At 37.1% G+C, this 12,497-nt stretch overlaps 1 protein-coding gene across 18 annotated transcripts in view; it reads left to right on the top strand.

The window, feature by feature from the left end:
• The window catches only part of LOC118282029 (kinesin-like protein KIF13B), a 107,810-nt gene extending 96,637 nt beyond the window's left edge, over positions 1 to 11,173 (top strand). For 6 of the 18 annotated variants that reach the window (XM_050698895.1, XM_050698900.1, XM_050698897.1 and 3 more), the window contains exons 28-39: positions 78 to 119; positions 1,050 to 1,224; positions 2,148 to 2,162; positions 3,268 to 3,333; positions 4,565 to 4,698; positions 4,844 to 4,970; positions 5,084 to 5,575; positions 5,887 to 6,032; positions 6,210 to 6,342; positions 6,639 to 6,794; positions 7,210 to 7,362; positions 7,573 to 11,173. In XM_050698895.1, the coding sequence (XP_050554852.1) occupies positions 78 to 119; positions 1,050 to 1,224; positions 2,148 to 2,162; positions 3,268 to 3,333; positions 4,565 to 4,698; positions 4,844 to 4,970; positions 5,084 to 5,575; positions 5,887 to 6,032; positions 6,210 to 6,342; positions 6,639 to 6,794; positions 7,210 to 7,362; positions 7,573 to 7,658 (1,725 nt within the window). In that variant the 3' untranslated portion in view covers positions 7,659 to 11,173. The remainder of the gene's footprint in view (positions 1 to 77; positions 120 to 1,049; positions 1,225 to 2,147; positions 2,163 to 3,267; positions 3,334 to 4,564; positions 4,699 to 4,843; positions 4,971 to 5,083; positions 5,576 to 5,886; positions 6,033 to 6,209; positions 6,343 to 6,638; positions 6,795 to 7,209; positions 7,363 to 7,572) is intronic. The other 12 variants (XM_050698899.1, XM_050698898.1, XM_050698896.1 and 9 more) reach the window with 8 other exon arrangements.
• Positions 11,174 to 12,497: the final 1,324 nt, after the last annotated feature.

The raw sequence follows: 12,497 nt of genomic DNA, 5'->3' as shown, positions 1-12,497 counted from the left end.
AAGAGCCTCTCGTAGTCCCGTGTGCCCTAAGTAGTACCGTAGCGGTGTGCTTGCTAACGTGTGTGTTGTGGCGGCAGCTGTCGCAGGCGCTCGAGCACGCCGCCAAGAACGGGAACAACGTGAGTCACTGACAAGCCCACTTACACGCATCCTTACCCATACCTTTTGGTTCTTCTACCTATTATTTTCACGCTAATTTATACTTTATTTTCTACGGAATACGGTTCACTGAATCAATTATTATGCCACTTGGTAATCGATCGAAATCGGCTTATTCTACTGATTGGCAATACAATGCAGTGCTGGGTAGCACCACCACGATTGCTTATAAAATATTGTCGATTTTAGACTTGTAATTTTATTATTATAAGTCTAAGTTTCCTTACCATTTCTCTCACCGTATGTAAGTGGTATGTATTTGGGGCATACATCGTGGAAATTTCACATTAGCACTTGCCAGGTTTGAAATCAGCACCCTCGTACCGGGGAAGCGGATACTTTATGACTCAGAACCCACAACTTAAGTAAGAATTTAAATTTTGGGTTTGATGCCTAACTTTGGCGTTTACTGGATCAATAAGTGAAATGAAAAACAAATGGAGAAAGTCAATTCGTTGGAATATTTGTTCCATTCCTTTCTATTTCCGGTTCAATAAATTGTTTCTTTGTTTCTAGAATGTGAAAAACTTAATCAATGTTCTGGATTGGATTCCTAGATTTCCTTATTCGTTTTTAGATATATTTTTCTTTTATTTTAGCCGCCATCCTGTTTTGTAGTTAATGACACACTTTCACGTAGTTAGATATCACACTTATATTTTTGGTAGCACGTGTAATATTAGCCTTTTATTATTTTTCGTAATTAATGTCGATGTCTGCAAAACGTAGTGCTAATTAAACCCTTCAACAATGAAAATGAACATAAATTAAATGTTTGGCTTTCAATGTTAAGATTAAATGAGCTTAATGTGAAGTGAAATATAAATAATTCCCGATATGCAAGAAATCCGCATGCAAGATGAGGTATTAACATGGTATGTACTCTCCAGCTGATGCGACTGGACTCTTCATTCGAGTCCCTGGCCGGGCTGACGTCAGGTCGCGCCGGCAGTATGGCCGACCTAGCGGAGGATACGCCGCGCCGCTCCGTGCACCGACACTCGTACGCCGCGCCCTCGCACAACGACCCCGAGATACCAACACCTACCAAACCATTCGGACTCGGTAAGTTACAACCCCACCCCCAATACTCCCAAAATATTTCTCCTTATTACCAACTAAAATATATATTTTTTTACAGTACAAGACACACTCCTATTTCCGAAACATTCATTCTTTACCACTCCATTACATTTTGTCATGCCTAAGTACAATTTAAATATAATTTAAAATAAAAAAGTTATTTGCAGTATCTGCACATGTGCATTCGAATAGCGCATTAACTACGACTCATATAGGCTTACATCGATTTGTAAAACGTAATTTAGACAAACAATATAATTTATTAGTGCATTCTTGTAGAATAGGTAACATAAATTTTGATTTAGTATGTACAGATTTCGATGCACGATAGACTAACTAGAATAGTGTTCAATTTGAGGTTAATAGTAACATTATATTGGAGAGATATCGAACAAATGTCAAGCGATTCATGTTCACAATATTGCCACGTCACGACAGTACTGAAACATCCACTCTTCATGATCTCACTATTACATTATTTTATTTTCCAATTGCTTTGTGGCAACGCTATGGCTCAGGAAACTCCCCTTCTGTCTTTATCTAACTATCTTAACCCCCTTACTTCTTTTACTGTCATGTTCTTTGATGTGACTTTTTTGGATTTTACTAAAATATTATTTCCTTCTATAAATAAATCCATCTTTTTCTTTGAGATATCTTTGAATGGGAATGGAGTCGAATACCCAAGTTTACATGAACAGATTTTGATATTTTTAAACATTTGAATGCTTTTCCAATATTTTGTTTTCTTCTTTTTTAATCGTAATCTAACTTTTGCACGTTTTATTGGGCTCCATTACAATAGATAGATCTTAAAGAACAAGGTTGACTAGGACCACAATAATGATTCCCGACTCTGAAACTAACATTATATTTTCTGTATCTTAATCCCCCGCTACCTTCAGGCTCGTTCCTATCAGGTAAACAGAGAAAACAATATGGTATTAAATCGGAATGGCAACTGTATTGCGAAATTATTAGACGAATGCAACCGAACGATTAAAAACTAAATAGATGTGTTGTGATCATTGTTACTCATAAGGAATTTTTGTTTTTGTATGTTACCCATTGATTGGCTGTAAAATATCATCAAAAAAATATTGGCATATCGAAAATGAGAGAACAAAATACGATGCTGAGTTCATTTTGATAAAATTAGACCCTGTATTGGCTATTAGAGGAAGCAAGCTTCGAGCATCAAGCTTCTGTCGTTGTGTTGACTGTCTGTTTGTTTGCGTGTCTCTTTCATTTGCATGGACCAGCATGACCTGTGATTTTTCCTCTCCTTCCCACTTCCTCTACGTTGATCTATTTGCTGTGGATTCGGAAACGAACGGCGCTTTCAGTTAGACAACGATTTATTGCTTTACAAGTGTTAGGGTTCAATAAATCAGCCAAATATTTGATTATTGTGTATTGAAACTATTGTGCGATGCGTAAAAAAACTTTAAAGGCAGTCCTATCTTTGTATTAGTAGATATGTAGTAGTGATAGACCAATGGGATTGGATGTAGGTTTGTGTGTGTGTTAGGTGAAACTGTGCATGTATTGTAGACAAATATTTGGAGAAAGTATTCCTCGTGGATAGATATTGTATACCGCATGTGATAGTCTATGAACATTGTAAAGTAGGTTTGATATTTCGTATATTTTAACTTAGAATAATTTAGATAAATTGTGGTGTACGTGAATATTTTCTATTTGAAGCTATGTACAGAGTTATGTGTGTATATGATAGTTATACAGTAACAGTATTGTATAATAGATTTAAATGATTAGAAAGAAATAAAATTAATTTGCTTTTCAGTTGGAGGCCATTGGCCTTTATACCGCCCCAAACAATAATATCTTGCAATTAACTAAATGTAAAAGTAATTTCCATTAATTTTTAAGCCAAATATTGTATATCAAAGTATAGCTTAATTAGTTATCTGCTGTGTAACTTAGACTAAGTTTGTAAAACCCAAATTGTATGTATTGTGTTAAAGGTTTGTATTGACGAAGAAATTGATATTTTCATTGCAGCCCGGCCAACGTTCCTAAACTTGAATTTGAACCTGAACTCTCTGCGACTGCAGACGCCCAACAAGTGTATGTCCAGTTATTAAGTCGTAGAATCACTAGTTTCGCTTGTTTTTTGACGGTTTTCTTTACATGTTTGTATTATTTGTTAAGTTCATTGTACTATCTTTTCAGTGTATTGGTTTTGAAACACGATTTGTGTATTTATATGGCATGTGGTCGATTTTGTGGATGAAATATCACGTTTTCTTGAAAAGACATGAAGAAAAGTTTGTGATTTTCTCCTTGAATGTTACTTCTGTATCGTAATCCATGATGTAAAAGGATTCATAAACGTCTGGAAGAAGATCCAAGTGCATCTACCAACACGACCATTGTTTTTTATTTAGATGATAATCGACTACCGATATTATCACAGCTAGTTATCACTTCTCATTTTATGTAAAACAACGTTTTGAAACCCGATATGGACGACTACTCCTGCAAAAAACAAACTAGGGTTTCAGGACATACAATTGTAACACTGAAAAGAATTAAATTAAATGTAAAACATTAGTTTTAATTTTTGTTTGCTACATTTCATAGTGAGTTAGTTCGTCTAGTGACAACATTGGCATGACAATCATTGTACAATCTCAAGCATGGAAGCTCATTCAAACGATGTTTTTGGAAATTGAATCATTTATTTATTATGATCTATGGCACGAAGCATGGCCAAGTTTTTTGTGGAGGGTGTAAGTTTGCGCATTAGCTTAATTGTATTTTATAATTATTTCTCACCTTAAAGACAAATTCCTTTTCTTATTCTTACGTTACCTTCTTAGTTGATATGATTAAAACTAAAAATATAACTATAAAATAAAGAGAAATAAATATACAATGCGTAAGTTTTCTCCCTCCACGAAGTCTGGCCATCGTTCGTGCCACGAATTATACTTTGATTTAATTAAGTTGTTACTCTAGTATAAGCTAGGCACTACGCTATTTGGTTAACGCTAAGTACTGCACAGTTTAACTGTTTGAATAATTGAAAGGCTATCTTTGTTACACTATAGAATCTGCCTACAAAACTTTGGACTTTGAACTAACTTATATCTTGACACACAGTCTATTTTACTTTAAAGTTTTACCTACACATCATAACTTAAGACCTTTTTGATATCACTATCACTTGATTAATACTAAACACAGAGTGATTTAAAAAGCTCAAGCCACGATTTTATTCGACTTACAACTTTATACAGTTGTCTTAAAGTATATTTTATATAAGTACATGTAGTTATAGTGTATGTGATTACAGCGTCTCCGGCGAGTGGCAAGCTTGGGTTGCGTATGACGACTCTACACGAGGAGCCGGGCAGGAGGAACGATGAGGACTCGCATTCTGAGCCAGAGTCGGCACCCGTCGATGAGCTTACTACGCCACGGTCACATGTGAGTAATAAGAATTGAAAATAAATAAGTTTTGAAAGAACAATCGAATAAAGATTCGTATCTTATTCATTTGGACAGTTTGAAATTTCAACAAGGAAATTGATGTTCTTTGACCGAATTGAAAAATGCTTTGTTTTGTCTGCAGCGCACACGCAACCGCGCTACATCCCGTGGCTTCCTACCAACATCGAAGACGTTAGACTCACTCCACGAGCTGGCGTGTGAACGAGCGCCCAACAAGAACTCGCCCTCAATATCATCCAGCGGCTATGGTAAGCTAGCAATAAAAATAGTAACCAACAGTGTTATAAATGCCATAATTATATAAAGTTTAATACCAAGAAAATGCCAATCTGCACTTGTATAATATGCCCTTCATCCACAGGTTCACAAGCTGTGTCATCCACAAACCTGACGAACGACGACACACTCTCAATCCGAAGCATGTCAGTCGACGAGACACCAGATTTCGACAAAACAATGGACTACACACACATCAGTAGGACCAAGAACTCCATGGCTGGCCTTCGGAATGAAATCACAGAACTAAGGAACGATATCAATGATTTAAAGAACGATATTGTGGAGTCCAAACATGAGCTGGACGATTCCATGTTTGAGAAGGCTAAGACGCCAGTCCTGACGCCTGGTTCAAGGAATCGTATCAACCCATTTTTGAGGGATTGTGAGGATGCTGTCAAAGATGAGTCGAAGAATACAATGGTGGATCCTTTGGGAGCCCTCCCTGTGGAGAGTGCGGTACTCTCCAGCAGTAAGAGCGTTGACAATACGCAGGTCAACGGTGACGTCAGCCATGAGCCGCCGAATGATATCTCACATGACACCTCGCAGGACACGTCGCATGATACGTCCTTTGGTAAGTGCACCATACATGCAGCAATTTTTACTGATATAGTTTGTCTCTAGATGACTGTAGTAAAGAGTAAGGTCTAATTATAATTAGTCCAATGAATTTTGTGGTCATAAGTTAACGGACTAATGCGTTGACATGACCAAATATTCTATTGTTATAGACACTAGCGGTGCTAGTGTAACTTAACACTAGCACCGCTAGTGGCGTACAACCTCAAGCAAATTGATTAAAATCATTGTTAAATTGTGACTTGTTTAGAAGGGAATAATTAATTCACCAGTACTCAGTTTTAAATAAAACTACACAAATTGTAGGTGAAGCTGAAGTAGAGTCAGTGAGCTCTGAACAATCAAGTCACGATGCTGAGCGAAGCCGGGAAGCCTCGTCTGTCGGCGAGAGTGACTCGGCCTCTACCGGACCTGACCAACCTGTTGTGAAGACACAACTGCCGGCCGGCAAGGTAACAAATGTTAAATATTGTAATTAATGCCTCCAGAGCAAAAATGTTTTTAAATATCGACTCCATGCTCACTTTGTCTTAAATCTTAAGAATTTTGTGACGAGATAAATAAGAAATATTAAGTAATTATTACTATTTTAAAGTCATTATGTTAGTGACCTGAATATCCTCGTGCAGGTGGTACGTCGTCGTGCGGGCGGCAGCGCGCGCAATGCGTCGCGTGCGTCGTTCCCCAGCGGCCGGCCGCGCTCCGCGCACGAACCCGGGCTCCATCACACGCCCGCCTCCTCCACCGAGCGGATCGGAGACGGTAACTACTACATCTTGTATTACAACATAATATTATATAACAGAGGTAGAAAGTGTGGTAGTAATCATAGATTAGACTTGCTAGCTGTAAAAAAGTATTTAAGTAAGTATTTATTTCTGTAGGTGGTGTTCTAAAATATTCGTTAGATTTAACATTAGGTATAGATTTTAGAGTTTCGATTTCAGGTTAATAAAATTAATGTGTTGAATACAAAGAATCGACTAAAAAGGAACTGTCATGAAATGACCTACCATCGAAATATTGTTCAAACAATAACATAGTTATGGTACAAACAGACGACTCGTCCGAGTGCCCAGTGCTGCAGCCGTGGATGTGTGTGGGCGAGAGTGTCCAGCTGCGCCTCAGTAGCAGTACCGGCGTCATCGCATACGCGGGGCCCACGCACTTCGCGGGCGGGACGTGGATCGGGATCGAACTCGACGCACCCACTGGTAAGCTTTGTCAAAATCTCTGAATTAGTCCTTAATGTCTTGTAAATATGAAGATAGTCATTATTGGAAAGATCTGTGTTCCGCTGTGAACGACTTGAGGCTGACATAATAATGAACAGAGATATTGTAAAAATATTTTTTAAAAAGTTACGAATGGAGTTTCTTGCTCGTTCTTTTCCATTCGAAGCTACACTTTGGAACGAGTATCTAGCTTCACTGACAGACAGACTGATGGACAATTCAATTTGACGTTTCAAAAGTGCCTAATTTAGAATTAATTGAAATAAATGCTTTGATTTTGACTTTGAAACAAAAAGTTATAAAATGTATGTACTACACTTTCTACTTATTGCCAGAAAACATAACATCTCTTGCCTTGGTGCCTTTAGTAATTAGAATTTTATTGGTCCACCAGGCAAAAACGACGGTTCAGTCGGTGGGCAGCGCTACTTCGAGTGCCGGCCCCGGCACGGTATCTTCGTGCGGCCCGACAAGATCGTGCACGACCGCCGCGGACGGTCCGCGCGCGCCTTCCGGGACAACGAGCTCAAGCGGGCGCAGAGCAAGGGTGGGTACATTGCTTGATATAACATTTTATTGTAGGAATGCTATCCCTGTCGCTACTCCTTCATAATTTTTATCGTATAAATATGTCGTTAAATATAATTCCCACATTATAACACATTATGCTATACAGTTTTTTTACAAAGTTTTGTGATATCATAAAACGTGGATTGATGTGGTTCAGACGTTAAGAGGGAATGAAACTTTGTTCCAGGAGAAGGCCTACACAACTTACACAGATCGCGGAGTCGCGGCGACAGCATAAACGCCGTCGGCACCAAAACTAGAGTTAGCAAATAGAGCATCCTCCGCCTCGGCGTACATCGCTCGCTGCACGGACCTTCGGACAGGACGCGGACACAGCCGGCAATGTATCCGACCGAATTTATATTTACGTCCCACACTACTTGTATCATAGAATCGCATTTTTTGTTGCAGTCGTGTAACTCGTATGGTGCTTATATGTATTGTAGATGTTTATTTACTACCCTTGAAGCAATATTGTTCGCCTTCGTTTTTATTGTGTCGGGGACAGAGTAGGGGAAACCAGTCTCTGTTTTATTGACCGCGTCAATAGAACGTGTAGACGTCGCCATGTTTCCGGATTGTTTAACTCTCGGTGTCCTATAGGGCAGGACATCGGGGGACTGAGAACGCCCTGCGGATGTAAGTACAGTTGGCTCCACAAGTGATATATCGCCACGACGGTTAGCAACAAATGTTACATACACATGAGAAACGTATATTAAATCACTGCCTCTAATAAGCTAAGAGGATAATCGCGTTTTGTCATAATAATTAATCAAATTTATAGCAATATTATAGTCAAATATACTATAAAATAAGAGTCATCTGTATATAACACTTGCTGTTAATTTATTGTGTACAATATACCACTTTTGTAGTGAACTGTACTAGTCGTTATGTTTTATCGTATGGATTAAATGAAATTATTTTTAAATATTTGTAAATAATATTATGGAATTATAATGTGATTTAATTTTATCATTTTTGGAAATCATGTAAATATGTGGATTTGTGTGTGTATTATTATGTTAATGATCATCGTTTATTAAGTTATTTGTATAAATTCTTTGTAATGTATAGTTTGTGGTGATAGCTGTTACGATACTGTATACCTATTTATCTTCGTCTAGCTCATCGGCCACTGTATCTGCTTACCCTCGTGTGACCGCACAGTTTTATATTCTGCACAGGGAATATAACTTCTGTGATTTTGACATTTTACTATTTCTCTTCACTGTTGTATTTTATATGACGTTTTCAAATTAGGGTGAAGTGTTCGATTCTTGTCCGCGTTTTAGGGTGTCGCCAAACTTAATTAAGTAATTTCGAAACTACTTTCGATACCGTGTCTTTGTACCAGTAAATAGCGTTCTTAATTGTATGCTTCACCCTACCTCTTATTATAATATTCTAACCTATTACTGCATAGTGCTCACGTGCATTTTGTGTTCGACACACGATTGCCAGTTTCGATTGTGATAGTATCTTGCCACCTAACTATTAAAAATCTTATTTTTTTATTTCGACGCCTGCTTTTGCCCCTTTTATTTAAAGGTGTATCTCAAGTAGTTTATGAAATCGTCCAATATTACATCTTCGTCCTTGTAAAAGACTTTGTACTTAGTACAGTAACCACTGACGGATAACAAGTCCAGACATTGACGCTCCGATGTACGGCGCAAGCGGTGAGCGAACCGAGCAATCTATACTGCCATTGTAACGCTTGTAATTCGGTAATACACTACTAGTGATCATTTCTAATATTTCATTTTTAATATCGAATAAGTGCCGGCCGTCATTTTTGTGGCGGCGAGGTCCTCTTGCCAAGTAGACGTCTGAAAGCTCTGACGTCATAGATTCACTCATCTCTTGCGCCACACACACATTTATATCGATTAGGTTGTGTATATTCGAAAATTTATGTAAATGTAGTCGTGAATCGGCATTCTGTAAATTAAATGTCACTTACTTAAAAATTGTCCTCAATTTATTATCTCCATCCACGTTCGAACAATAAATCGAGGTATTCTATCTGTAATTAGTAAAACAAAATTCTTAATCGATGTTCTCTCCATTATAGTAATACGAAGAGTTATAGTTTAATTTTTGAATAAAGCCTAATTTGGATAATTTATCAAGATATATTGTAGCGGCATAGTGCGCGTGTAATCGTATTAGATAATGTCCACATTGTTCGCTCCGTGGTAAGACGGAGCTTCTTAGATCACCTAATGTATATTCCATCCTCTTAGTAAAGTAATCGTTCGTAAGTACACTAAATGAGTACACAGAATAGAGTAACACGCCTGGTTATCTACTAGCGTTTGTAAGTCCCACTTTCAGCGTTCGTTCATAGTTCGCCACTTGCCTCCATTCCTTGAGGGCAATTCTGTGACGTCACATCGTAGAACATTCTAGTTCTCGTCACGCGTCGAAACGTATCATCGAAAGTGTTGTGTGTCGCCATAAGTCGCTGAGTTGCATTCCAACATGTGGCGTCAACGAATACCTCTGTAAACATATGTATATTTACATTTAAATGTAAGTAAGTTATTAATATAAAATGTTATTCAAAAATTATAAAAACAGCTGTTTCAAAGTATGCACTCGAGAATTTAATGCCAATTTTAGTGGAGCCGCCATTCCATAGCGAGCGATGCGTGGCTCAACTGTATGATCCGCTGCGGTCTCTCGGAACCCGTTGGTATTGCTAATGTTGGTGGTAGACGCTACTGACGCCTCGCCATGGGACAGCGGTTCAGATAACTTGTAAGCATTGACTGACATCATATTTGTCACATACATAGAATTATCACGATAAACATTTATCGAAAGCTTATTAGACTGTCGTACTTAAACATTCCATTTTTTCTATACATTTATCGTTCTAGCAGACGTTCAGTAGTATTTATCAGTGATTAGTTAGAATTTTAACTACAGAATGCGACTTATATGGCGTTTATTTTGCATTTTACGATTTTTAACTTTGAATGTAAAAGTATTTACCATTATAATAAATAAATCTGGCCCTAACTAGGACAGCTCAATGTGTAGTCGACGTTAAAAAATCTAAAATGAAATATACGTATTTTGAAATATAGTAGGATGTGTCTTTGAAACTCTTGATGTGCTTATGTCCAGTAGTTTGGTAGAACACGGGCAAAGGACTGGCTGTCAAGCGAAGCAGGTACCACGCCTTGAATGTGTCGGCTCGGGTCAGATGTCTCGGAGTGTGCACTAGGGCTCCTAGGTTTAGGCAAATAGTGACCTTAAAAGCAGCGTCTCGTAGGTCCTAATTTAATTTTTAGAAATTAAGCTGACCATGTGCTGTGCTTTTGTTTTAAACAAATAGTATTTAGGTAAATGAAATAATTTGTTGTTTAATATTATTTCATATTAGAAAATTGTGTGTATTATTCGCAGTCAATTCAAGATATCACACGCTTCTAAGAATGTGAATGTAATAATAATTATTTTATGAAATGTGACTTGCATGGATTTTATTTTAGCGTAGATACAGTTAAGTAAATTAATTTTGCCAGAATTGGAAGTGTAAAATAAATAAATGACAAAGTAATGTATGTATTTCTAATTCTTTTTGTGATAAATAGGCAGCTACTTTGTAGCATAGATGGTTGCATCTTCATTACTATACACGTAAAGCATAATAAAGAGATTTTCATATTTAAATACAAAAATAGTTCACTTCTAGTGGAAATATTTTTGCCAAGTAGCAAGTTCGAGTCAACCATCGCTGTCATTATCAATAAATGTATTATAAAATATTATTTCTGTATTTTATTCCTGTAGTTCGTAGAAACCCTTACGTTACCAGACATAGATCTTTGGTTTTAGACAGTTGTGACTCATAAATAGTTGCTAGTTATTAGAAAATTAGTAAGAGAAGTAGCTGGAAATGACGTAAAAGTATTAAAAACCGAGTAATTTTTTTTTATAAAAGAGAGATAATTTCTTTACATTTAAATTAAAACAAAAACTATAATCCATCTTAGAAAAAGTAGTAAAGCCCCATACCGACCAATCTTCTCTATTTTTATATTTCTAGATATTTTTTATCCTTCACTTAGTAGATTAAAGGATATACCTAACTACGATTTAATTCGATGCATAGTAAACATCATATCATGCAGTGATGCAATAAGGAAGCGGCTGCAAGCAGGCTACGTGGTATGCTGTTCCTAAAATTAACAAAATTGCTGAATCACAAAATCTAAAAAGTGTAAGTATTCATGTTAATAAATACGAGTAAGTATATTATTATCTGGTGTCCACCTAAGAGAAATACACCTAAAAATACTGGTCTGAAAATGCTTAGGCAGAATGCTGATTAACTGTGTATATGAAAAAAAAAATGCGCATTTGACACTGACATTAATTATTTCAAGTTACAAAACGGCGGGAATCCGTATATCCCTATTCCTCGTTCAGAGCTGCGGACTAACTAACGGGTTTACCTCTCGAAAAGCAGGTAAAGGCACTGGGTGGTTTTTAGTCAGTAAGAGTCTGATACTCTTGTCTCGCTCAAGGTGGGAGAAGAAACAGGATGATTTTCTCCCCTCAAAAAAATCCCTCGTTATTAGTTTTAGCAAATATCTACCGGTTGCCAAAATAGTTTATTCCAATAGTTATTTCTGTGGATACTTTAGTATTTATTTAATGCCCATTAACATTCTGACAAATGGAAATTTAATAGCGCCTGATTTTGCGATCGCGAAGCCTCGCGTGAAAGGGATCCATCATATTTAATTTATTCGATTAATGCAAGCAAAATGGAAGTTTGATTCGAGGAATTTAATGAAAGGTAAATAAATTCTAAAACATTCAACACGTCAGTTTATAACTCGGGAAGGTTCAGCTAGGATTTTATGTAACTAACCCAATATGATTGGTGGAAGTGATAGCAAGTTACAAGTGAACAGCGATTTTAATTAGGTAAGTAAATTATTTTGTTTTGAAACAATTTCTGTTTAGACGGCGGCGGTCAGCAGAATAACTTGGTATGCTGTTTTATTAGGCTTGGTTTTTATGATTTTTGAGGAGTTCCTAGAAACTAGTAGGTTATTAGTACCTAAAGGAAATTTTGCTTACCTT

This window comes from Spodoptera frugiperda, chromosome 15 (genome assembly GCF_023101765.2).
Source record: "Spodoptera frugiperda isolate SF20-4 chromosome 15, AGI-APGP_CSIRO_Sfru_2.0, whole genome shotgun sequence".
Taxonomy (NCBI): Eukaryota; Metazoa; Arthropoda; class Insecta; order Lepidoptera; family Noctuidae; genus Spodoptera; species Spodoptera frugiperda.
Note: the sequence above shows the minus strand (reverse complement) of the source record. Positions and strands in the feature narration are given on the sequence as shown.